Source organism: Apteryx mantelli, chromosome 1 (assembly GCF_036417845.1).
Source record: "Apteryx mantelli isolate bAptMan1 chromosome 1, bAptMan1.hap1, whole genome shotgun sequence".
Classification (NCBI taxonomy): Eukaryota; Metazoa; Chordata; class Aves; order Apterygiformes; family Apterygidae; genus Apteryx; species Apteryx mantelli.
This window is the reverse complement of record NC_089978.1, coordinates 16,496,739-16,523,171: the sequence shown is the minus strand read 5'-3', so window position 1 is coordinate 16,523,171 and position 26,433 is coordinate 16,496,739. Positions and strand designations below refer to the sequence as shown.

At 39.2% G+C, this 26,433-nt stretch overlaps 2 protein-coding genes across 6 annotated transcripts in view; one reads left to right on the top strand and one right to left on the bottom strand.

The window, feature by feature from the left end:
* Positions 1–7,409, bottom strand: part of CEP126 (centrosomal protein 126) — a 45,591-nt gene extending 38,182 nt beyond the window's left edge. For all 3 annotated transcript variants that reach the window (XM_067289801.1, XM_067289806.1, XM_067289805.1), the window contains exons 1-2: positions 7,295–7,409; positions 6,353–6,478 (exon numbers count right to left, since the gene is read on the bottom strand). In XM_067289801.1, the coding sequence (XP_067145902.1) occupies positions 6,353–6,478; positions 7,295–7,368 (200 nt within the window). In that variant the 5' untranslated portion in view covers positions 7,369–7,409. The remainder of the gene's footprint in view (positions 1–6,352; positions 6,479–7,294) is intronic.
* Positions 7,410–7,772: 363 nt separating this feature from the next.
* On the top strand, positions 7,773–24,389 carry ANGPTL5 (angiopoietin like 5). Of its 3 annotated transcripts, none has more exons than XM_013956030.2 (9): positions 7,773–8,089; positions 10,953–11,098; positions 12,832–12,979; positions 13,951–14,054; positions 14,624–14,717; positions 15,663–15,763; positions 18,456–18,576; positions 19,626–19,811; positions 21,921–24,389. In XM_013956030.2, exons 2-9 carry the CDS (start codon positions 11,000–11,002, stop codon positions 22,238–22,240), a joined length of 1,173 nt encoding a protein of 390 aa, XP_013811484.1. In that variant the 5' UTR covers positions 7,773–8,089; positions 10,953–10,999; the 3' UTR covers positions 22,241–24,389. The 3 variants fall into 3 exon arrangements, with proteins under 3 accessions (XP_013811484.1, XP_067145894.1, XP_067145898.1); XM_067289793.1 differs by lacking the exon at positions 12,832–12,979 and adding an exon at positions 11,770–11,854; XM_067289797.1 differs by lacking the exons at positions 7,773–8,089; positions 10,953–11,098; positions 12,832–12,979 and adding an exon at positions 13,015–13,758.
* Positions 24,390–26,433: the final 2,044 nt, after the last annotated feature.

The following is a 26,433-nucleotide window of genomic DNA, read 5'->3' as shown; positions in this document are numbered from 1 at the left end:
CACGAATTGAAAGCACTACTTACCTTTATTCTAAACAATAAAAGGTGGCTACAGGGAGTTTGCAAAAAGTAATGAGCAATTGAATATTGTGCTTTTTATATGTTCTATAGCAAGAAACTAGATTAGTGAAACTTTAAGGCCTAGATTCTTTTGAAACAAAACAGCGATGCTATTTAACAGACTATTTGAACATTCAAATAGTAGAAATATATTGAGCTGTCTCAAAGTTTTGACTCCATTCTTTACAGTCTCCCACTGACGGGCGAGTGAAGAGTTAACAGGACTGAAGTTCGTCAATTGATATGCAGAAGAACTGAGAGCACAAGAGCTGACGGGCACAAAGCTGCTGAACAGAGGACTTAACAGGACTAAAGTCGTCTACCAACCGATATGCGCAAGGACTGACATGCGCAAGGCTGCGGAATGGCAGCATTAACAAGACTGAAGAGGTCTGCCACCTGGAATCTGCACGGACCCCCGGGGAGGGAAGAAGCAGCACGGAGGTGTTGTGGTCTTGCCTCGCTAGCAGGGTCCTCCCGAGCAGACAAACAAACAGTCCTGTGATTGCGAAACTTGCTAAAAGTCAGCAAAAGCAGTGTTTGCCCAGAGCCCCAGCCGTATAAAAAGAGACTTGGGAGCTAGGAGAGTTTGAGCAGGGACGGGAACGTGACCTGATCATCCTCTCCGGCTGGACCGTGAGTATCCCCCCCCTCCCCTTTTCCTGGGACGCTGGGTTAAGGTAACTCCTCGAGGTTGAGAGCCCTCTCACTAGGAGAGTGAACAAGAAAGCTTTCAAGTAGGGATAAGCAGTGCTTCCAATTAATAACGCAGTAATCGACGGTTTCAGGTTATCCTTTCTAAATTAGTAACTGATGGTTTTGTGTTATCCTTCCTAAATTAGTAATCGCATTATTTTAATGGATGTTACTAATCCACGAACTTGTGTGAGGAAATAAACATCTTTTTTATTATTATTATATTACTGTCTCAGTCGTTGCTATCGAACCTTCATAGCATGACAGCGTGACAGTTTTTGGCGTAGTCGGCAGGATAGGATAAGGATAGGATAGGATACAGACTTAGTGGATACATAAGCTGGGGTAACCGGATAGAAATATTTTTGAACTATGTCGCTGCGTGAGTTATTGAGAAGGCACGGAAGTGGACCCTCAAGCCCTGGGATTGACTGGGCAAATGATAATTGGGAAAATGAAGCCTCTGTCGTGTGTAGGATAGAGGAAGTCAGAGGTAACCAAAGAGACGGGAAAGGAAAAGGTGGTATATGTGCCATCTTAGGGGCCCAACAAGCCAATCGGACCCATCAAAAAACTAAGGAACAGTTACAAGAAAAGGTGCAGGAGTGTGTAGATCTTGAAAGAAAATTGAAATTAGAGAAAGAGCGAAATCAGAAATTACAAAACAAGTTAGAACTCGTCCTTTCAACAGCAAGGAAGCCCCCCACAGCAGCTCAGATTAGAAAAATGTTGGTGGAGGACCCGGACGATTGGGACGGAGATATATGGGGAAACAGCTGTAGTTCAGAGGACGATGGTGATTTGTACCCTCCAGAACCCTCACCTCTGGATGTGCGGCCAGTTGTAAAAACCGAAACCGCAACAGGACCCTGTGGGGGTAATGCTAGAACCACAGTTAGAACTACCCCTTACTCAGGAGACGAGATGGGAAAACTGCAAGAGAAATACTGCAGGCAACCTACAGAAACAGAAACTGAGTATTTGTGGCGGGTATCCTTAACAGGAGGTGATCGCATAATACTAAGTGAAGAGGAGGCATCAGGATATTGGGGACCAGGAGTTTTCCTGACGGGTAGAGTTGGGAATCGCTCCCTCACCTCCCGAGTAGCCTACTGGGCAGGGGGACAAGACCCAAGGAACAGAGGAGAACCTTTGAGAATAGGTATAAATACCCATAGTGAGCTTACAGAAGCCATACAAAAGGCGGCTTGCGTACAGCAGATATATGAAAGGGGAGCCTATGATGTCCCCATGCAAGCCCCAGTAAGCCCAAACAGCTTAACGCCTTTAATACGGGGATTGCCTACAGTGTTAAAGCTGAAGCTACAAGCAATACGAGATCGCATTGTAGCTGCAGAGGCACACAATCATAATAACCTCAATGCCCCCCCCATGCCAATACCAACATGGGCAGATACCTTGTTAGAAGTGCATCGAACTGCGCAAGAGATGGGGATGGATACCAAACCACGGGAAAAGCGCATTAGACAGGCTACTGCCTCATATGCCCCGAGGAGAGGACATTCCCCCCCCAGGCGGCACAACAAGGAAATGGGAACTAAACAAGAAGACAGGGAGAAATGAAATAGATTGTGGCGACATGCCCTGGCATTAGGTGTTCCACGATCCATGCTACATAACCAGAAAACAGAAGACATAGAACAGATAGTGAGCAAATTGGAACAAGCGAAAAGGGTGACTCTGCCATCCGCCCCACCCGGCTCACAAGACAGCAAACAAGAATCTAAGCCTAGTAACCCTTTCTCGGAGTTACGAGAAGAGTTGCATGATCTAAAAAACTAGGTAGCGCTGGTCGAAAATCAGGCCAACCGACCTGAGTACTATCAATAGCGCAGCGGCCTGAAAGTTTAGATCCCCGGATTGTGATTCCAGTAGGACCTAGAAAACACAAAGTTTCTTTTTTAATTGATACTGGTGCACAGATAAGTGTTTTGGACAAACAGACAGCCAATAGGTTAAATATCAAACCATCTAGACAATCAATTTTTATAAAGGGAGTTACAGGAATTGCTGAATCTTGTCCTTTGGCAAAACTTTGTGCCTGGCTCCTGGGAGACAAACGTCTTACCAAATTTGAGGTAGTAATAAACCCAAAGGGAAATGACAACATTTTAGGGTTTGATGTTTTACGAGGAAGAAACTGGATACTCCCAAATGGTACCCGGTGGAGCTTTGGAACAGCTAACATCAAGCTTTTGCAAACCTCCCCCGCGCTGCCGCCTAGTAAGATAACTAATGTTAAACAATACCCTTTAGCATCTGCTGCACGATCCAGGATAAGCAAAGTCATTAGAGACCTAGAAAAGCAAGGGATTATAGAACGCACCCACTCCCCCTATAACTCTCCGGTGTGGCCTGTCAAAAAACCAAATGGAGAATGGCGATTAACAGTAGATTATCGCCGATTGAATGCTAATACCGCTCCCGCTCCCCTCATGGCTGCAGTACTCAATATAGCGGAACTTGTGAGTCAGCTTAGGACTGCAGCCCACCCCTGGATGGCCACACTAGATGTAAAAGATATGTTCTTCATGGTCCTGCTAATAAAAGAAGATAAAGACAAATTTGCTTTCACCTGGGAAGGCATTCAATATACCTTCACTCGGCTGCCCCAGGGATACAAACACCACCCCCTGAAGGTATAGCCCAGAGACAAACAGTTCGTAAATGGTATGCGTATCTATCAGGAGTCCAAGATAGCCTGGAAATAGAGGAGGGACCAGTAAAGATAACCAAATACCAATTACCCCTAACTAGCCTTGTACCAGAAACAGTACCAAGCTACCCAAGATCTCCCATTGCAGTAGCCGAACCACTCACTGAAAAGTCTGACCTAAATGGGGTATGGTTCACCGATGCCTCTTCACATAGGATAGCCATGGGGTGGCAATACAAAGCAGTTGCCTTAGAAATAAGCAGAGGCCATAAGGTATTACAAGAATGGTTCAGTGTATTACCGGTACCAAAGGAAATACAAAGCGATAATGGGACTCACTTTACAGCCCGCATAGTACAGGACTGGGCGACACAAGAAGGGATTAGTTGGACATTCCACACCCCCTACTATCCCCAAGCAAACGGGATGGTGGAAAGGGCCAATGGCTTACTTAAAAGATATGCTCAAGTAGAAAAAGCGAGTTGGGACCTACGCATTAACCATGCTGTGCGTCTACTTAATAATCGATGGGGAACATTCGGTAGTCCCAGAACCCTGGCCTTTTGCCCTATCGATACGGGCATCGTTAAGGATAACCCTGACATTGATCCTGCACGTGGTAAACCAGGACAGCTTGTGATGGTAAAACTACCACAAATTGGAGTAGTCCCGTTAACATTGTCTAAACCCCGAGGACCCCTTGCATGGGAAGCACTTGATGCCACAGAAAAAACTCATCGAATCAGTTCTTGGTGGATAATTCCTGATTATTAACCACTTATTCCGAGGCACCCTGCCTCGAGGAAAACCTAAATGTGTTCTCTTACAGGATACCATGTGGAGACTTGTGCTCCTACTCCAGACGGCCCGGGTGACAACATTGATCTCAAACCCATGGGGCAGCAATGTCAATATTTGGGAAAAGTTAGCTAGGGAAATACTAAATACCACTCACTTTTGTCTAGAAGGAGGAACTTCGGCGGCCCAAATTTACACCGCTTGCACTATTGGGTTCCCTATACCCCTAGAGACAGTGCAAAACAAGGCAATACTAGCAAATTTCAAAGTAACTAATACGTTTAATCAGATGTCTTGATGGGGTTCCGCCACAACACAGTATAACAAAGCAATGATAGAAATTAAGGTGAAAGGAATGTTTCCTGTGGTTGAGTGTGCTATGATGGTAAATTGTGCCAGCAAAACCCGACTGTGCCACAATTTTATGGAAGATGGGTCTCCTCTTAAATGTAATCAAACAACCAATGTAACCTTTAACTATGCACATATTGTGCTCCCTACAGGAATGTTTTGGCTATGCAGGGTAAAAGCTTACTCCTACATTCCAGCCAATGCTACTGGTGGCCCCTGTACCATAGGTCGCTTGAGCATCTATATGCCAAGCAAACAAGAGATAGAGGAAATAGCTGGGAATCAAACACGAAAGAGGAGGGAGGCCTCATCCCTCAACCCTGAATGTAATTCAGAAGTAATCTTATTCTCAGCATCACAAATCTCAGCTGCAGCATTCCTTACACCTGGGGTGGGAGTTGCTATGAACTATCAAGCTATAAAAAAGACTGCATGTTCTTTAGCTAAAACTATCAACACCACTTCTGCTGCCCTATCAGCAATGCTTAGAGATGTGCAAGCCTTGCATGCCGGTGTATTAGAAAACAGAGCAGCAGTTGACTATCTTCTTTTACGACACAACCATGGATGCGAAGAATTCAAAGGCATGTGCTGCTTCAACCTGAGTGACCATTCGACCCTGATTGAAGGGGAGATCACAAACCTTAAACACCTAGCTTTGGACATTAAACAGCATAATGATAACGGGTTTAATTGGCTGCAAAAATTGTTCCAAAATTTCAGACTGTCTGTATCAGCTTGGCTCGCGTCGGGCTTACAAACTGTCATAATAATTGTACTCATGATAATCATTATATGTATTGCTTTTGTCTGCTTGAAAGCTTTAATATTACGCACAATCTTTGCTAAGGTAAATGCTTTAAACACAGGCTACTTGCCTTTGCAACAACAAGATCAAACCCATGATTGTCCTTGAGGGGCAAAAAAGGGGGGGTGTACGGCTGTGACTCTGGTCACGGGGTGGACTGACGGGCGAGTGAAGAGTTAACAGGACTGAAGTTCGTCAATTGATATGCAGAAGAACTGAGAGCACAAGAGCTGACGGGCACAAAGCTGCTGAACAGAGGACTTAACAGGACTAAAGTCGTCTACCAACCGATATGCGCAAGGACTGACATGCGCAAGGCTGCGGAATGGCAGCATTAACAAGACTGCAAAAGTGAAGTCTGCCACCTGGAATCTGCACGGACCCCCGGGGAGGGAAGAAGCAGTACGGAGGTGTTGTGGTCTTGCCTCGCTAGCAGGGTCCTCCCGAGCAGACAAACAAACAGTCCTGTGATTGCGAAACTTGCTAAAAGTCAGCAAAAGCAGTGTTTGCCCAGAGCCCCAGCCGTATAAAAAGAGACTTGGGAGCTAGGAGAGTTTGAGCAGGGACGGGAACGTGACCTGACCATCCTCTCCGGCTGGACCGTGAGTATCCCCCCCCTCCCCTTTTCCTGGGACGCTGGGTTAAGGTAACTCCTCGAGGTTGAGAGCCCTCTCACTAGGAGAGTGAACAAGAAAGCTTTCAAGTAGGGATAAGCAGTGCTTCCAATTAATAACGCAGTAATCGACGGTTTCAGGTTATCCTTTCTAAATTAGTAACTGATGGTTTTGTGTTATCCTTCCTAAATTAGTAATCGCATTATTTTAATGGATGTTACTAATCCACGAACTTGTGTGAGGAAATAAACATCTTTTTTATTATTATTATATTACTGTCTCAGTCGTTGCTATCGAACCTTCATAGCATGACAGCATGACACCCACCAAAAGAACCTTAGTTACTTACTTCCTTCTTCTGTTTGTCTCTATAAAATATTTTTGTGCCCTCCTCCGACATATTTTTTGATCTTCTTTCAGTGCCTGACGTTCTTCTTCTAAATCTCGTTCAAACTGAAACTTTAAAGATATGTCCCTGGTATTGTGTTAAGGAGAATGAAAACTGAATCAAACATCTCGGAAAAAGGTATAATATGACTGGAGATTTATGACATACCTCTTTGGGAAAGGGCAAACTTTATTCATGAGATACCAAATGCTGCTATGCTTTTCAACTAATTACACAACAGTTGGTCCCATAAATATATATTATGGTAGCACTTCTTGTTTATCCAGAAAAAAAAATTAATTGCACCTTACTGTTTACAGTGACTTTAAGAAACACCAGAGGCTTTGCATTCGTCATTTATAATAGCAGATAAAATCTCACCTTTATTATGTTTATTTGATGACACATCTTTCTGTTATTATCCAGCTCTGTGACATACAGGCACATTTATCACAGGGAAAGTCTGTCTGAACACAGACCCCTCCCCAGTTCTAAAGGATTAGCTAAAATGCTTTAATATCACTAGATAAAACAGCGCCCCATACAGTAAGTACAGGCAGAGCTTAGAACTTTTATCAGTATTACTTAAATCATTATTTACAGTCATGTAAGAAAATAAGGATTCTGGAATTAGGATGGAAAATATGCTTTCCAACGGCAGTATCTTTAAGAAGAAGAAAAACATTTTCGGCTGATTCCGTAAAGAGGACTTTTTTAACGACCCGCAGAGAGGAGAAAGGCAGCGCCCCCGCCCCCCCCCGCGCGGGGCACCGCACATCCCCGCGGGCTCCCCCCGCCTCGCCCCTCCCCGGCGGCCGCTCCCCCCCCAGCCGCCCTCAGGCCTGCCCGGCCTGCCCCGCCGGCCCCGGCCCCCCGGCCCCGGCCGCATGCGCGGAAGGATACGCGGAGGCCCCACCGCGAGCCGCCAAGTCCCGGCGGCCGCCGGGGAGGTGTCGGCCCTTCCCGCCGGGCTCCATTCAGCGTCGCGGAGCCGGAGCCGGGGCCGGGGCCAGGGCCGGGGCCGCCCCCTGGCAGTGCGCGCCGCGGTCAGGGCCGAGCACGGAACCGGCTCTCAGCGCCACCCGCCCGCGCCGCCATCTCGGCAACCAGGGACGCCGCTCCTTCGCAACGGGCGGGGGCGAGGCCTGGGCGGGGGCGTGGCCTGGGCGGCGGGGGCGGAGCCTCCGCCGGGCGGGAGTGGCCGGGCGGGGTGGGGGAGGTGCTGAGGGGCGGTTTGACCGGAACTGCCTTTATTAGGCTTAGAAGCAGGCGTGAAGGGCATAGCGGGTGGAGCTGAGCATGGCTTCTTCTCGCGGGAGGGAGCAGGCCTCGGAGGGGCTGCTCGGAGGCGTGGACTGGGGTGTGTTGGCGTGTTCCGGCCCGGCCCGGCCCGGCGGTGCTGGGGTGCCCCAGCGCCCCCAGCACCTCAGGGCCGCTCGCGCATCGGGCCTCCTGCGGCGGCCTGCCCGCAACGCGCCGAGGCACCGCCATGTCTCTCTGGCCTTCCCATCCTGTGCTCCGTTTACAAATAAAAGAATTTTCTTTTTTTAAACTGGTATTGTAATAAACACATCTCTAAGTAGTTTTGCAGGACAAGTGAAACCCCCTCCTCGTCCCGTTGCCGTTTGTGGGTTTGCAGAGCTGTGTATGGATGCGTCTTAAATTTGTTAATTAAGACTGTGACTTGGAATTAACAAGGTAAAGATTTTTTTTTAATGTTGCAGAAATAGCAATAAAAAAAGTAAAATATGTATGTGAAAATCAGTTAACTTATGCAATGTAAAAAAGTGTAATTTGTTCTGAAAGTGAAAAACAGCATTTTTTTTCAGGCAAAGCAGGGTGTGTTGTCCTGGGTTATTGCCATGCCTGGGATGAGTTGTCAGCACAAGGCTAAATGCCTTGGTGATTTCCTGGCGAGACGTTTCTTGGCTGTTGTATTTGAGTCTAAACTAATTCTTGTCTTTTTCAGTGTGCAGCTGTTCTATGTCTTTGACTAGGAGAGTAAGAATAGTATTCTACATTTGCAAAACACTTTTATTACAGCCCTCCAACAAATATATGTAACACAGCATGTGAGGCAGGTGTTACTATTACCATTTTACAGTGAAGACCACTGAGGCTCAGATTACCGAACATACTTAATATTTATAACATCCCAGTTTCATAGTTGAGAAGAAAACCCTGAACTGAAAGTCTTTCATTTCTAGTTCAGAATACCAGCCCCAAATTCTCCTCTCCACCCAATCTGAATTCACTTTTCAGTGTCACAGGTAGAAGACTAGTTGCTGCTTTATTTCCTCCAGGTGGTACTTTTCACGTTCTTCTTGAGCTACATAAACTTTTTAAATCCCACTTTCCACTGCCTCATTTAGGATGCAGTAGAAGGCTTTATCAGTATCAAGACCCGATCCATCCAGGCAGCACTGTAGGGCAACTGCGAAACTACAGTGGAATTTGAGCCTATATCACACCTAGGAAGATTCAAGTTCATAGTCATCTTGAGCCTGGCAGAATTGGAAATTTTGATCTTGTCCAGCACAACTCCCACTTTCACCTTAGAACCTTCTGAAATTTAGGATTAAAAATAGTCTTTACATATCTTCTGGTATTTTTTTTTCTTTTCCTTTTTTTACTTCTTCATAACTCTCTTTTCGGTTTGTTAACTGTCTCTTCCTGGTGAATGATCTTGCATCTTTCAGTTTGTGGGATGAGAAGGTGACTAGCTGAGGACCATATATTCCATAACTGTATGATTATTCTAGGACAGGAAGCAGCCTGATCTCATGTAGTTACAAAATGGAAGGTCCCACTCTGACTTCAAATAAGCTTCATAAATTTTTATGTGGGCTAGAGACTGATATTCCAGTAAAGGATAAAGATCAGTTCCTAAATCTTTGTGAGATAGATTTTGACTTGATTACAAATCTTAAGTAGAGGCTGGAGCATAGCTAGTGCTGCTGCAGAAACACATTTTCTTTCCTTTTTGTTCCAGGGGGGATTAATCTGCTGTAGTGCTTTACCTCATATCTTACTTTCCTCCAAGCTTCAGGTTAACTGAAGGCCACTGCATGGGGTGAGGAGGCGTAAGGAGTTCAGTGAAAGTTCAACCTTTTTTAGTGCTCCTTCCTAACATTTGGCTCCTGTTCTTATTTCTGGATATGGAAAGAAGAAAAAAACCTGTTATTTCCCCCTTAATGTCATATATGAAAATCTTTTTACTTTCTTACCTCCCTGTCAGAGAGTGTACTTTTGGATCATAGCCTGCATCTTTTTATGAGAGCATCAATTGATGCACTAGTTACATTCTGGTGCTTCTTATTTTGGAAAAATATAACATGCTATGAAGTACTTTAGAACAAATTAAAAATTTGATTTTGTGAGATATCGAAGAACCAAAGCTGTTAGTAATTTCACAGGCAGCAGAATGTGCTCCTCTCAGGAAGAAGCCAGGTGCTGGTGCTCCATACCTTTTTGATATTCATTTCCAAAGAAAACATTAGATTAAAAAAATGGATTAAAATCTGGATTTAAAACTGGATTAACTCTCCTCTCCCATCTGCTTTCAAATCTCATTGTAGTAAAGGCTATTTCCTGAGTATTCTGACTTCAGACAGGAATAGAGATGAACCCCAGTATCAAGACAAATTTAGAATACTGTCTGATGGTATAAGTGTAAGGTGATATTGAATAGTGTATTCTGGTTATCCATTAGACAAGCAAATCACACACAAATTCTCAAATGTGTGTGAGTAGTTGAAAATCTGTTGGACTTCTATGAACTTTCAAAATATTTTGCTTTTGGTTGATCAGACTGGAGGAATATCAGATCCAATTTTTTAAGAGAGAGCTGTAAGTGCCCAGTACATATTTTTAATTCAGGATTGTGGACTATATGTTTAATTTTCTTCCTTTTCAGAATGTTCTCTTGTACTCTGCCATTTTTTCAGAGGTAAAATTCATTTTATTTGAATGATTGTCCCACTCAATACCTCTGTCCTTGAAGATGTGCTGCCAGTGATACCAAGATACTGCTGATTTTATTGTCCCATTTGTAAACAATTTTCAACATAACACAAAGTATTATTTTAAAGAAATATTTTTCAGTTTTCTATTTGGAATTTTCTCTTGGGGCATATCCTGAAATTGCCCCCACAGCTGGATCTAGTGCACTACCACCAGACCAATGTAAACAGCTTCATTTTCATTATAAAAACCTTTGTACAAAGATGAAACATTGATTAATACTTTTTTCTTTCAACTAGCACAGACTAGCCCAGACTCAATACAAATATATATATACCAATGCACAAAAATAGCATATAACAAGATCTGTCACAGTCTTATCACAATAAAAATATTTATATGCTTGATGAATCATATAAAGATAATAAGCAGTAATTTCTTTCAGGTTAAAAGCAATGCAGTATGTAAAATCTACTGTGTAAGTGGAATGTGTTTTATTAAGCGGAGGCATTACAGGAGTGATGTGTTGGCTGCTCTCTGTGCTGCTCACATTCCCCAATCGTTAGCTCAGGACTTCAGCGTGCACTTCTTTCCACAGAAATTCAAAACCCGTCAAAGCCCTGTTTGCATTTCTTCAAGTAAAAGATGATCCACCTTAGGGTAACTTCATTTATTTGTCTCAGTGTTTTTTTGTTCGGCTGGGGAGAGACTCTGATAAGTTATGTCAAACCTTGTTCATCTAAGGTAAGATTTTCAGTTATATTGTTAGCTAAGATAAGGAATGTAACTGAATAGTTTCTCAGAACAGTGACAGGTGTTTTTAAAATGTAGGTTGCTTTATTCAGGATAGATGTGAAAATATAGAAGAATCAGGTATTTTCGGATAGAAGAAGCTGCACTGAAATTGTAGCAATTCAGTATATAAGGAGCAGAATATTTTTGTCTTAATGTCCTTTATTCACAGATCAGTTGTTAGGCCATATTTTTATCTCACTTGCATCTGTGTAAAGACAGAGCAGCTCTGTTGTCTTTGGCAGTGTCACAGTTTTTACTTGTATTGCTAAGTTCAGATTTAATTATCTGTTTCATATCTGCTCTTTCAAAAATAAATATTGATTTAAAATATTTGCTTGACAGTATTTAATTGAACATCTGGTGAGTGGCTGTGATAAAGCCCTGGAACAAAACTTAATTTCAAGTGATCTATTTATAAGTTTCAAATGATTTATTTATTACTCTTACAGAAATTTTCTTCCTGTATTTTGTGCTTATTTCAGACTTAGAGAAACATACTCTTTAATTTCTCTAGCATTTATTTGAGAAACAAGATGCAACTAAATTAATAATTAAGACAATTTTTTGTAAAATCTCCTTGTTAACATTTCTCTATATTTTTTACTTTCACTTTTTAAAAGCAAAGATCAGGAAAGAACTGTTCAGTGCTGTGCCAGTGTAGTGCCAATACCAGAAAGAGAAAGCTGAAGCAGGAAATGAGAACAAGTATGTTAAAGATACAATCAAGTCTAAATAATTTTTCTTTTTCATGAAAATCTTTGTTTTCGGGGGTCCTGTTTACATCTGAAAATACTGTATGCGAACAGTGTACAGTGCCTTGCTGAGATTATGTAATTAAAAAAGACTCAAATGAAAATATGTTTTGTAATGTTTTCTACGATGACACATATTTCAGGAATTACTTTTAGCATTTGTTTATGTGATGAGTCAGAGACATTCCCTTATTTCTTACACAGGTTTGTCACATGGCATTGTGGAAGAAAAAGATATTAAAATATGCAAATATTATTTTAAAACAACATTAAGAGGTGTAGTAGTTTGAAACTACTTATACCACTGTTTTTATTATTACCCTTTCATGTGATAGTATCCCTGTGAATAATGTCTCTTTATTCTTTCCTCTACAAAAGCGTTTAAGGTATTTTTTAAATGTTCGGTTTGTCTGCAAGTCTGCTTGGGAGGGCTTATGTGCGCAGATTAAAAACAGGTGCAAATATTTCCAGGGGAACTCTTTTGATAATATGAAGTAAATGCAAAAGCCTGCTCCTTTCCAGTGAAAATAAATTTGTTAGCATTTGAGATGTCTGTTGAGTATGGTGATACCTAAAATGTGAGCTTCCTAAACACCAGTATTTGCATTTCAGGCCTCCAGTTTACAGTGCTCAGAGGTAGAATACTTTACCAGAAATGTTGGTAGTATTTTCAAAACTTACAGAGGTTACTCTTTACCTCTGACATACCCTTGTGAGTTATGGCTAAGGAGAAGACATCTAACAGGACTCAGTCCTGCAGCTGCGTAATCTTAGCTCTGTCAATTATTGCTTGATAAAGTTTTTTTTTTTTTAATAAAAAAGGTTTTGAAGGAAGATCCATGGAGTAATCTGGTTCATTTTGGCAGACTGAGCAATTTTATTTATGTTTTATGATCAATTTATTTCCCCCTCCATTGTTTGGTACAACAGGGCACAAGGAATGTTGGAGCTGTGGAAGAACCACTCAAGGCAGAAGAGAAAAATAAATCGGCAGATATTTCAAAACAAAAAGAACAATGCCTTGTACCATGTGATGTTCAAGCTAAAATTTTACGAGGGGAAAAACATTACATGTGCAGTATGTATTCATAAAGAATACTCTCAACGACAAGCTATGCAATGCCGTGCTATGTAATCCTTTGCTATGCTACGCTATGCTGTGCTAATTTACTTTTTAATCTTCCTGAGCACATGTGACAGCCTTTGACCCAGCTGCTCAGGCTGAGTATTGGTCAAAAGAAGGGTGCAGTGTAGGCAGCTGAGGTGCCAAAGGTAAAGTGTAATCATGCTAGTCTCTCTTTATAATCACTGGAGGCAAATCCAAGCAGCAGCTCAGCCCACCTAAGTCTGTGTTGTCCTCTGAATGTCTGTAACTCTCTCCATTGGAGAGGAAGAATAGGGTGTCTGCCCCTCATTTAGGCATCATAGTTAGATGCTTGAAATTAAGTGGGAGGAAATCTATACTTCAGCCAGCCTTTTATAGATGCCTGTATAGAAGATGTGTCGGTATTCTCTGTTCACTGCCTTGACAACCTACCCAGCAATTGATGTAAACAGCCTCAGGATATTTTGTCAAAAGTCTTGTCTTCCCATATAACTTTTAATATGTATTATTAATTACCTGTCAAGCTTACTTTTTGTATTTTTAGTATCAGGGCAAAATCCAGGACCATAAGTAGCAAAGCAAATGATTGAAATGTAGGATGACAGGAGACCTAATGTATCTATCCTTTACCATTTGCATTTGTATTTCTATAGTATCTATTAACGTGTTTTCAAAGTAGCCCAAGGATAAGATGAAATTCTCCTTTGTAGAGGCAAATCTTCAGAAGAATCATCATGTCTTCACTGCAACCAGTGAGTCTGAGGTTCTGAGCATCTTTGGATTTAATCTGTGGTCTTTGTACTACTTAGGTCTCACTTTTAGGCACCTTGAAATTAAACACCTTTAGTATTCTCTTAGACATCATAAATAAGCATGCCACTTATTCAGTAAAGAATGCTTCTAAATTTATGTTAACAAAGTGGATGAACATATTTCTGTTAAAGGAAATTTGCAGAACTCTCTTGTTGAATATGCAAGAAGTACAAAAAAAATGATAAGAAACATGATGGATGATCAACAGTCTTCTTTGGATTACCTTTCTAATCAGGTACATTTTTTATTTATCATATGAATTTATTTAGCACTACAGTTATTGTCTAACTGGAGAAAATTAAGCATTTATAGTGTTATTGAAACAGTAGAATTAGGGTCCCTAGTACTGTCCTTTGTACTTTAGGTAGGGTATGAGCGTGATTTCTACAAGGAGTGATTAGGACCACCTGGTACATAATTTAGTGGCACACATGACAGTAAGACAAGTGGCAGCCCATTCCTCCACATTGTTTGCTGTGTGTAATCCTGTTCTATTTGTGCAAATGACATGCATTATATTACCATTAAATTTGATGTGTTTTACAAACACCATGCACTCGCTCAGTAGAGATAAAAAGCCTTACTCAAACTGAAGGACTTTTCTTGAATTAAATTGGATTGTGCCTAAAAATGATGCATGCAAAAATAAAAACTCAGACCCATTCATATATTAAAGTTGTGACTCACTAACACATCACAAAAATGAACTTCAGATTATATTTATCTAGGAGTCAAAGAGAAAATCTTTAGAATTCAAAATTTCTCATTGCAATCTATTTAAAGATTTTTTATTTGAACTTGCAGGTGAATGAACTCATGAACAGACTACTTCTTTTGAATGCAGAAGTTCTAAGAAAGCATTTAGATCCACTACCTTACAAAGCAGTTCAATCTCATGGTAATTTTTCTCCCCATTTAGTCTTGATTATTTTTGCTTTTTATCTTTGTGAGTATCTTGGCAAAGAATACTTAAAAGCAAAGGTATGCAATGACAACATTTACAGCATTTATTATGTGTTAGTATGCATGCATAAACTTTGGAAAATTTGTAAACTGTTTAAAAATCTCATCGAAAACAGTACTTTAAAACACTTGCAGACTGAAAATTCTAGGCATCCTATTTAGCAACCTGTTGATTTTTATACAAAATACTTAGTATGATCATCAGTTCATAAGTGGTCTGATGTTTCTAAATACTACTTTCTTTTGTAATAAAATAAAGTGTAGTCAGCATTTGCAAAATCCTTCTTCAAATGGGATGGAAGCCACCTGTATGCTGAACTACCTTTCAGTTAATCTTTGCAGTGTCCATCTCAAATAAAGGAAATGTTACCTCTAAGCAGCCCTATTGGCATTAGAAACTGCTTGCTTGAATATGTTTAACAGGGATCTGACTTAACACTTGGAAGTAAAGGGTTTTTTATATATACAAATGATGTAAAGGCTTTTACAACTTTAAATACAAGTATTTGCAAGAAGCAATCATCCTTTTCCAGATTAAATGTCTTTACTCAGTAAGAGTGTTACCCAAATAAGAATAAGATCTATAAAATAAGACCCAGATATACAATCTTTATGTTCTATAGTGTCAGTTAAGATCAGAGAACTTTCTCTATACTAATTCCTATTTATGCTTCTTTCTGAGCTTAATGGAGTTGAGAGAATTTTCATTTATAAGGCAAATTCACGATAAAATATGATTTTAAAATTTTTGTGACAACAAAATGCAGTTTGAGATCATTCATGCATTCCCAATAAAATGCATCCTCTCTGTGCTTAACCTGTATTTGCTTTTTTTCCAAATATTTTGCTAACAAACTTCATCAAATACTTTGTTCTCTAGGATTGGATTGCACTGATATTAAAGATACCATAGGTTCCGTTTCAAAAACTCCAAGTGGTCTGTACATTATCCATCCAGAAGGATCAAATTATCCTTTTGAGGTAATAAATTTATCTCACATAATAGTAAAAATTTGCTTGAGAATATGCATTATAGTATATTTAACAGATCTAAAGTATTTTCTTTGACTATTTCTCCACAGATGAATAAGAAGTGTATTGTCATCCAAATACATCTGCTTTTATTATAATTTTGAAGACTTTCCCAGTTTCTGCCAAGAAATTTGTAGAAATTAACTAACTTTATAGTTTTTCTTTATATATAACAAAGGATGAATTCCTTTATCCCCAGCCAATTGGAACCATACAAAATACTACAAAAAAGAGCTTGAACTTGTTATGAAAAGGCTTCAGAAGTACGTTAGGACTTGAAAAGAAAAAGGAGCTCGGTTTTGCAGTCCCCCAACAGAGGACTCTGTCATACTGTTTGCACAATATAGGGAGCTTGGGGAAAAGATCTGTAACTCATCAGTAACTTCCTTCAAGGTAAAGGAGAGGCAAAGACCGACACAAGCATTTACAGAACAATCATATTAATAGTGTGAAGAAAATGCTGTCTCACCTGCAGCTGAACCATAGCACAAAATGCATTTGTTTCAGAATTTCTTCTGGATTGAGGAGCTTGTTTCTGATAGAGGGGGTCCTGTTGAGGAAATATTCATACCTCATACAAATTACTTTTACTGAGAGACAGTCTGACTAATCTCTGTGAGAAAAGTGATTTCTTGGTCCACTTGTAGCTTTTAGCAGATATATCTGAAATGATAAGGTTCCTTTCACTTCAAAAGTATTTTTGACACTTTTCTACATTTAAAGTTACTGCCAGTGTCTAAAGAACTGGGAATCAGTTGTATGAGTGGAAAGGTTCCTTAAGGAGAACAAGAAACAAAAGGAAAAGTCATAATAATTTGATTAAAACCACAGAGTAAAAATAAATAATGAGAAGAAACTTCTGCATAAGAGCATCTCACTTCTTGTCTGATAGATGTTACACAGAACTGAAAAGGCAATGCCAAAAAGTTTTCAGAGAAAAATATCTAAAAGATGTGCGTTCCATAAAGAATGTTATTTTAAGAAAACTGTTTAGTGCAAATCCTTCCATGTGTTGAAGCATAAAAAGAGTACAAGAAAAATGGTAGATGAACAAAAGAATCAAGACATTAATACACAAACAATAAATTATAATGCATTTTAAAGAGCTGATAGCCAAGAGTTTTGGAAGGTTTGAAAACTAGCTAAATAACAAAAATACACAGAGGCAGAATACTGTAGTAGGAAACTAAAAAAACAGAAAAGAAGGCCAGCATGAAATAATTTATTTCAATGAGTACCTTTTCAACAACAAAAAATAAGCTGCCCCTTAAATGTAACTGAAACTAAAATTTTAGCCTTCAGAATCATTTGCATAAAGGTATCAGATGAATGAAGGCAGCCATTTAGAAAATTTGATCCTGTCTTCATGTTTTCATGTTTGAAACCTCATGTTTTCAAAAGCGAGCTCAGATTTGGATGCCTAATTTGCGCTAATTTAAACCTGAATTCCAGGAGCTCTAAGAATATCTAGTTTCAGCCAGAGCTGCAGGTTCTCATCATCTCAGAAAATTAGTCCCAAATGGGCTTCTGTGTGAGCATTCAAACATGAGGCAGTTAAAACCAATTTCACTTCTGGAAAACTGAATTGTGAGCACTTTCTGATACATTTTTGATTAGTAAATGTAAATCAATGATTTTTCACAGTAGGTCAGAGAAACTAAACAATTATTTGGAAATATGCTTCTTTATGCATGCTAAAGATGGAAAGGGAAGAAATATTCAGCAGAGACATCCTCATGCCCGTTTCATTTAAATTGTACCTGGCACAGTCACACCCCTCATACCGTGATATGAGATATACAGCAAGCTGTAAAGTTGATAAAATATTATAAGGCTTTCAGAAAGAAAACCATTGAATCATTTCCAGCGTATAAGAGATTAAGAAACTATACAACAATGACTGTTCTTACATACCTACTCATATTCTTACTTGGCTGCTGTATGTTTAGGTGCCATATCAAAGTAACCGGTTGATAACCTTTCACGTACAGCCAAATCTGATCCTTTCAAGAGATATCAACACTCCCATTGATTTATATTGGATCAGAGTTGGATATTATGACCAAGTTGGCTCTTGTTTATATTTCTCACACTGAGAGGAGTAGCCAAGCATGCAGTCAAGACAGTGGATAAGGCAATGGGATTGTTTTTAATGTGTTTTAGGTATTTGTATCTAAGCATTCATTTTGGAATCATATGTATTTCTTTTTATTCCAGTTCCACCCTCCTTGGGTGACTGAAATTACCATGTGATTCTCCTGGGAGTAAAGCCCATCATCTTCCAGTTGTTCTTTCAGGCACATGATCCTTTCTATCATTCATTCAGATACTTGTGCTGCAAGGGCTGTTCAAAGCATCCATGACATTGAGTTATTTGAGGAGCCAAGATTTCCCAGTCTGTATTACATCACATTGCAGCTCTGTACTGGTTGAGGAAATCTCCAACTCAAACAGTCTAACAAGAACATAAAAGAAAATAATGCAGCTTCATAGTTCAGTTAATTTTCTTTGGACTTTTTGTTAAAATATTCGAAAGGTATATTGCTTAGCAAAACTCTGAATAGTCCACTTTGTTTTATTTAAAATGTTATTTTCTTTATTACAGCTGCTTCAAGAATACTCTTATCTATGTCTATTTTAGGTTTTGTGTGACATGGATTTTCAAGGAGGTGGATGGACTGTGATTCAGAAAAGAACTGATGGAATCATTGAATTTCAGAGAACATGGTCTGAATATCTGGATGGATTTGGTGACCTATCTGGTATTACTTTTAAATATTCTAAAGGCTTTGGACCCAAGGATTCTGCTGTCCGTGTGTGAGCTACATTCCCATTAAATTGTGTGGGATTTTTAGTATTATAGAGACTAGAGGGTAAATATCCTGTTTCTTAAAAAGTATTTTAATTATACTTAGAGTTTCTTTTTCACCAAATCAATTGCTTGATCTTCTCAGTAATGATTATTGCCCTAGTGGAATCTTAGCCATGCCCCAGCCTCAGACTCTTTCTCACAAGACGTATGAAAAAGGTTGCAATATTTTCTTTCTGAAATAATTGAGAAATTATATTGCCCCCAATTTTTTCAGATTTAAAAAAGCCTTAGTTGGTTTTGATCACACTTGCAAAATATTTTCTTCAAGCAGAACAAATCAGTGATATTTTACCACAGGGGATCCGAAGTTATAAACAGAATTGAAATATCTCAGTAGCTAATACCAACATGACTGTGATATTATTTTTTCACTGCCACCTTTCATCCAGCGAGTCCAAAGACAGTTGCTTTCTCAGGAGTTTCTCTGGGATTGTAGTGAAAGCACACAACTTTTAAGCTATACAAGCAAGCACAGTTCATATGGGGCAGCCTTTCATGGAAAAAAAGTGTGATTTACAGAGGCAGCAACTCTTGAGCAGAGGGTTTGAGTTTTGTTGCATTTCATACAATAACATTAATCATTTGTCAGTATTGCCTTTAGGAGTGCTCTGTTAAGTCAAATGGAGAGCACATCCAATTTTTGTACCCTTCCATGTTATACTGAAGATGAACACTTGAAAGTTACCATGTGGACAATTATCTAAAATTCTCACAGGGAAAAAGATGGTGAACATATGAGAATCCTGTCCATGGATTTTACCAATGTAGTAGGGAGACTTCTCTTTACTTTCATTAATCTTTCAAAGAATTGTGTGCTTGTCAGACAAGTTGTATTGCACTTGGTTCAGGAAGTAAAGTGGGAAAACGAGAAGAAACCATTTTCTTTTACAAATTCTTTTTCTAGAAGTTTGTTGACTATACATAATATTTCTGTTGTAGGGGAATTTTGGCTTGGACTGAGGAAGATTTTTCATATAGTAAATCAAGAAGCAACTAGTTTCAGTCTTTATGTGGATTTGGAATCTGAAAATGACAAGCATGCTTATGCATCATATGATGGATTTTGGATAGAGGATGAAGCATGTTCTTTTAAAATCCATTTAGGGCGTTATTCAGGAAATGCTGGTAAGATCTGCCTTAGTATTAAAGATAATTACTCCCTTTCTTAAGGTGAAAAAAAAGCATTCAGAAAGTAATATTTAATTAGAGTAACTTTAAAAATGATAGTTTCTAATCTGTTTTATCTATTTATATGGTATTTATGTGCATAAGGAATGCTTATGCAGGTAAACAATTAATGATGTAGTGATTGGTTATGCCAACGTCAATCTTTATATAGTCAGAAATCACTTTATCATATTACTTCGAGGTCTTAAATGGAATAATAATTGAATAAACACTCCTTTAATAAAGAAATTGTAATAGAATCAAGTTCAGAGAATATATATATATATATAATATATATGAGATTATATGTATATGTTTGTGTATATCTATCTAATGGTCCAATTCTTTAGATGTTCATTACCTCATCCCTAATTTGCTGATGTCAGTGGAAGTCTCCTTGGTGTTACTGCTTTGCTTAGTTCAGAAATGCCCAGATAGTGGTATACCAAGGGCAGAATAAGAAACTGATTGGAACAAATTAGGTCTATAGTATGCAACAGTTACTGGCTGATATATAAACACTGTCTCCCATAGCATCCTCATAGGCAAGCTCAGCAAGCGCGTGCTTGATGAGTGGACAGTGAGGTGGATTGAGAACTGGCTGAATGGCAGAGCTCAGAGGGTTGTGATCAGTGGCACAGAGTCTAGTTGGAGGCCTGTAGCTAGCGGTGTCCCCCAGGGGTCAGGACTGGGTCCAGTCCTGTTCAACTTCTTCATCAGTGACCTGGATGAAGGCACAGAGTGCACCCTCAGCACGTTTGCTGACGATACAAAACTGGGAGGAGTGGTGGATACCCCAGAGGGCTGTGCTGCCATTCAGAGAGACCTGGACAGGCTGGAGAGGTGGGCGGAGAGGAACCTCAGGAAGTTCAACAAAGGCAAGTGCAGGGTCCTTCACCTCAGGAGGAATAACCCCATGCACCAGGACAGGCTGGGGGTTGACCTGCTGGAAAGCAGCTCTGCAGAGAAGGACCTGGGGGTCCTGGTGGACAACAAGCCCTTGTGGCCAAGAAGGCCAATGGTATCCTGGCCTATATCTTTATATAGTCAGAAAGTATCCTGGGCTGCATTAGGAAGAACATTGCCAGCAGGTTGAGGGAGGTGATCCTCCCCCTCTACTCAGCCTTGGTGAGGCACACCTGGAATACTGTGTCCAATACAAGAGAGATATGGAGCTACTGGAGTGAGTCCAGTGAAGGGCTATTAAGATGTGAAGGGACTGGAGCATCTCTCATATGAGCAAAGACTGAGAGAGCTGGGACTCTTCAGCTTGGAGAAGAGAAGACTGAGGGGGGATCTTACAGGAAGCTCCATCTGAATATAGGGAAAAATGTCTTTACTATGAGGGTTACTGATCCCTGGAACAGGTTGCCCAGAGAGGTTGTGGAGTCTCCATCCTTGGAGATATTCATAACCCGCCTGGACGTGATCCTGTGCAACGTGCTCTAGGTGACCCTGCTTGAGCAGGGGAGTTGGAATAGATGATCTCCAGAGGTCCCTTCCAACCTCAGCTATTCTGTGTGAATGATTCTGTGAAAAACAGAATATTAAATTACAGCTGCAGACCTTCTGTGTGAATGTATAGGTATACTATTAGCTATACTAAATGTGTAAAGATTCTTGTTAACCATCACACCATGTCTTACTGCTCTTTTCTAATTTTTTGCTTCATGTTTACTAATATGTAAGAATGTTCACCTATTGCCAAAGTGCTGGTGCCGTTTTCTATTTGTATTTGTAAGAAACATTATTTCTTTGGTAAGATAACAGAACCAGTAATCACTGACCTCTGTGTTTTAACAATTCAGTTTTATCTCATGACTCATTCTGGGACTTGTTTTATCAAATTTCAACTTCTTCCATACTTCTCAGTATTCCATACTTTTTCTTTCCTATATCTTCAACACATTACCAACTTATTATTTGGTGCTGTCTTGAACAGCCTTTGAGAAATCTAGCTTCCTAATAAATTTAGAGGAAAAGTTTGCAAGGTATGTAGTAAGAAAGAAATGTGTTTTTGCACAAATAACTCTTTTATTGTCATTCTGTTTTATCTGTTGTACTTAGGTGATGCATTTAGAGGATACAGAAAAGAAGATAATCAGAATTCAATGCCTTTCAGCACATTTGATGTTGATAATGATGGATGCAGGCCAATGTGCACTATTAAAGAACAGCCTGTAAAAAGCTGCAGTAACTTCAGTGATAAAACTGGATGGTGGTTCAACCAGTGTGGCCTTGCGAATCTTAATGGTATTCATCGCTACACAGGTAGATTTCTTGCAACTGGGATTCACTGGGATACATGGACAATGAACAATAAACCAGTCAAAATTAAATCAGTTTCAATGAAAATTCGGAGAACCTATAATCCATATTTCAATTAACCTATGGAAATAGAAATATATCTCTTGCAGTTATGTGGGATAATGTACCAGGGTAACATTAATGCCTTTCATGTTCAGTTAAATAGTTCAGTCTTAAAACTTTATTAGCTATTTCCATAACATAGTTATTCATTTCCATTATGAAATGTCAGCATAGATGTTTGTAGTGTTCCCACTTGAGTGAGAAGGACATAAGAATAGAGTTTTGGAATAAGGATGAAGCTCAGAGTGTTTGTCAGCTTTTATTCAGCTGCTTTTTACGCAGTCTCAGAGCCATTGGAAAAAGTGTAACAAACACATCACTTGCTTTCGTGCTAAAAAGGGGGAGTAATGCTGGCTTTGAACATGCTTTTTCTATGCTGTCTGCACACCTGAATTGCCAAGAAATTGCAGCATTTTTTTTTTAAAGTCATATACCTGCTCTTTCTGTCATATTTTGGAAAAATACCTTTTCTTCACCTTAGCTTAATTTTCCAGAACAAGCACTTCTTTCTATACTCCTTCTCAGGCAAGATGCACTGACTTATGTCAGCACATATGTAAGGTTCTGTATACTCTCAGGGCCTGATTTTTAAACAAGGTACGCATTTAGATACAAGAACTATGGTCTATTTTGTACTTAGGTTTCACAATCAGCATGTTTTATAATCAGTTTTTTGCTGCACCATTAAGATTTGTCTTTTACACAATTCACTAAAAATGAACACGTTTTCAAAGAAAATGTGTAAACATTTCATATAGCCTTTGGAATTTTAATTTTTGGAAATATGGGCCTGATCTTGTGTTCTTCATCCTGACTGGCATTCAGTTTGTGAATGTTCATGTAGTAATGAATAAAACATTGAACTTATACAAATCCATTTTAAATTAAGTAGTGTGAATTGTTTGAATTTGTCTCAGTAAAAATGGGGCAATATCAATAAAAATGTGAATGTGGTCAGTACCGTAGCGTTTCTGAAACCAGTGTCCCTTCTGTAGGAGTTACACATGGCTATTTCTCTTTTCTGCTTCAGTTTCCATAGATCTACTCTGTAGTAACGTGGAATTAAATGTGTTAAAAACTCTGTGGGTTTCCTCTTCATTGTCTCAGACTTTGTATAAGCATTAGCATAGCGAGCATAAATCATCATCAGCTCAGAATTACTATGTTTGAGAACTTCTTTCCAAAGATATATAAAATTACAGGAGGAAGGATAGTATGTATGCCCTCTTTGTCCCTCCCTCTCTCTCCAAGCATATTAAGAGTGCAGTTCCTTTCTAACAGCAACATGGACCCAACAGCCTGGTAAAGGTAGATACTAAAATGAAAGAGCTTCTGCATTAAGACTAACAGCATTAGAGCAATATGTGGCTCTTTAGAGACTATTAACTCTGGCTTTGAGCCTGGATGTGGTCACTGTATTAGGGCTATTATGTCAGAAAGAGTCCCTTGCAGTGGAAAGTACAAGTGGCTAGATTTGACAGAAATTTAATGGTAATGATGAAAGCTTGAATCCTTGATGGTGGGACTGGTGTTCTGACAACCAGGTCCAAACCTGTGAGCAGAAAAGGAAGAGCTGAAGTAGGGAATCTGGAAGCTGAGTGCAGAGCTAGAGACTACTGACACTCTCAGGGTTCTTTTGAGTTTATTAGAATCCCTGCTTAAAAATGAAAGTGTTAAATGAAGACTGGATGTGTGCTGGCAGATCTTACCATGTTTAACAGTCAGGTTTAATTTCTCCTTTGTCAACATTAGTTAGATTAGCTGGCAGTAACAAGTCCCAGAGGAGAAGGGCTTGAAAGCTTGAAGAATCATTCTTGCAAATAGACACTGGATCCTGAATCCAAGTCAAAAGTGTAAACCTATACAAGGAATGAATTGAATTCTAGATATTAGTATTTGGGGACCAAGGGAATACTTATTGTTCCTTAGAAGATGAAAACATTTCCCAGACTATTTGCAGAGACTCTTTTGAATTGAATACATATGCTTTAATACCATTAAGCACTGTTCTAATAGCAAGGTCACAGGTAGACACTGTTCTCCATGGCTTAGAGATCGGTTGCTTTGTAGCTAAAATGAATCCATTTTACCTCAGTCTTGATTTGTGTCTTAATTGTGCTGTGAGATTTGAATCTGCAATAAAGTGCAAACAGGATGAAATCCAAACTGCAAATGCTACTCAGTTTTTAACTCCTTTAAATCATTCAGGTATGATTTTTTGAGATGCTGTTTTTAAGCAAAAGATGGACAATGCTCTTTTCCTTTGTCAGACTGTGAAAATAGAGATTTTTATTAATTTCTCCTCTTGTATTTGCCATTTTATCTACCTGTCATTATCACACTTAATGCTTCTATGGCATCTCCAACAAATAATTAGAGAACAATTTAATGATTTTATTTCTTTTCATGGAGTCTAGCGAGTGAGAGAATCTGAATAAGGTTTCTATAGGAAGTTTTTGAGCATGGGAATCTCATAGTCTGTCACTGTCTGAGTATGTTGAAGTATGAATATTGGTATAATCTGTTTTTGTTTTAAATTTGAGTGTATGCAGAGAAAAGCAGAACACTACAAATTAGCTGGCAGATTGCCTGGTGCAAACAGACATTTTAATTTGGAGACAGATTTAATTTGAAATACAGCAATGAAAATAGGATGTTTGTGATAGATGGTTACTGTCTTCAAGGGTTCATTCCATTTCCTCTGTTTGAATAAGACAACTGTGAAACAAATAATTTTGTAGTTAAACGTAGAGAATATTTAAGGGCATTAAACTGATTCCAAGGGCTTGTGTGTAATATGTACAGCTGATGGTTCTAAACCATACCTAAGATTTTTGTGATCATATGTTTAGGTTTAATAATCAGCTAGTTGTTGCCCATACAGACTTACTTCTTCAACTAAATGAAAAGGAACATGTAGGGTGTAACATATTTAGAGAAACTGACTGAATGTTCCAAATAAAAAGTAGTTTGGTTAAACTACACTTAATATCTATTCCAGGAATGATAGCTCAGACTATGAAAAATTGTCTTTAAAGGACATGTAATCTCTAATGTTATGAAACTGCATTTCTTTCTTTTGTTTTCTTTTTCCAAGAGCATGTCTTCAATTTGTAAATCTTGGTTTGAGGAACTCAAATGTTTTGATCCAGTTTATGATGCTACAGTAATATAAATAAATGACAACATGGTTTCCATGGCCTGAGTACTACTGACGTGGCATTGCAGGGTTCAGAGTATTAGACATCTGGAAATAACAAAACAGTACAACCAAAGGCATTTTATTTTCCGCTTAGAAAGACCTTAATTGGACAGTTAAAGATCCGTTAAACTACTCAGATTACTTGCTTCTTTCTTTTACTGTAAATTCTGAGATTTATTTCAAACTTTATAATCAACCATGTTTCATTAACAAGAATAAACATTTTCGTCTTATTACTGGTCTCTGTTACAGAACATATTTATAAAAAGCACACTAACCATATTGATGCTTCATTACAAAATATATAGTGCGGCTTATGTGCATTTTACAGTTGTAAGTAGGAAACTGATTCATAGCTTGACTCTCCATTTTAGTTGGTTGCATGCAGAAAATCACACAAGTTTTCTCAATTATTTAAGGATGGCTAACATACTGCATAATTAACAGGTAATTATTTAAACTATCATCTCAAGAATTGTAGCTTGAATCTATTATATTGGATGTTGTGCAAAATTTGTTTGACACAAACCTTGCCTTGAAGATGCTGCAACCTGAAACACATGATATCAAGAAATTCTGATGCATGCCACTAGTGTATTAAAACAGCACACAGCTCCACTGCCAGTGTACAATGCTATATGAAATACAAAGCTATATGAAGAAGTTTCTGAGAATAAAGCAGTATATTCTCTTTCTCTCCTCCCCCTGTCCCTGATACATACAGACAATTTAAATTCAGGTTCTCCCCTTTGTTGTTTGTTTTTAATGTCCAAGTTTTTAATGTCTTTTTGTGAAGGTGGTAAGTATCTATTACATGTAGCTCATAATGTAAATGCCCAGTGCTGTAACCATAGCTTCATTAGGAAACTCTGTTCAGAGTCCAGCCTGGGTTAGTTTTCCTGTTTACTTGAAAGTATACAAATTAAGCCCATAGCTAGGCTAATAAGCATGAGCTCTCATTTTCCCCTATATAAGATTGGTGGATGACCCAATCAAATAGAAACAGTC

Bases quoted from the DNA above. Each gene is read 5' to 3' on its own strand.
- ANGPTL5 (XM_013956030.2), top strand. From the start codon at position 11,000: ATGATCCACCTTAGGGTAACTTCATTTATTTGTCTCAGTGTTTTTTTG. The intron at 14,055-14,623 runs GTACATTTTTTA...TTGAACTTGCAG, and splicing joins TGGATTACCTTTCTAATCAG to GTGAATGAACTCATGAACAG. The intron at 15,764-18,455 runs GTAATAAATTTA...TGTCTATTTTAG, and splicing joins GATCAAATTATCCTTTTGAG to GTTTTGTGTGACATGGATTT.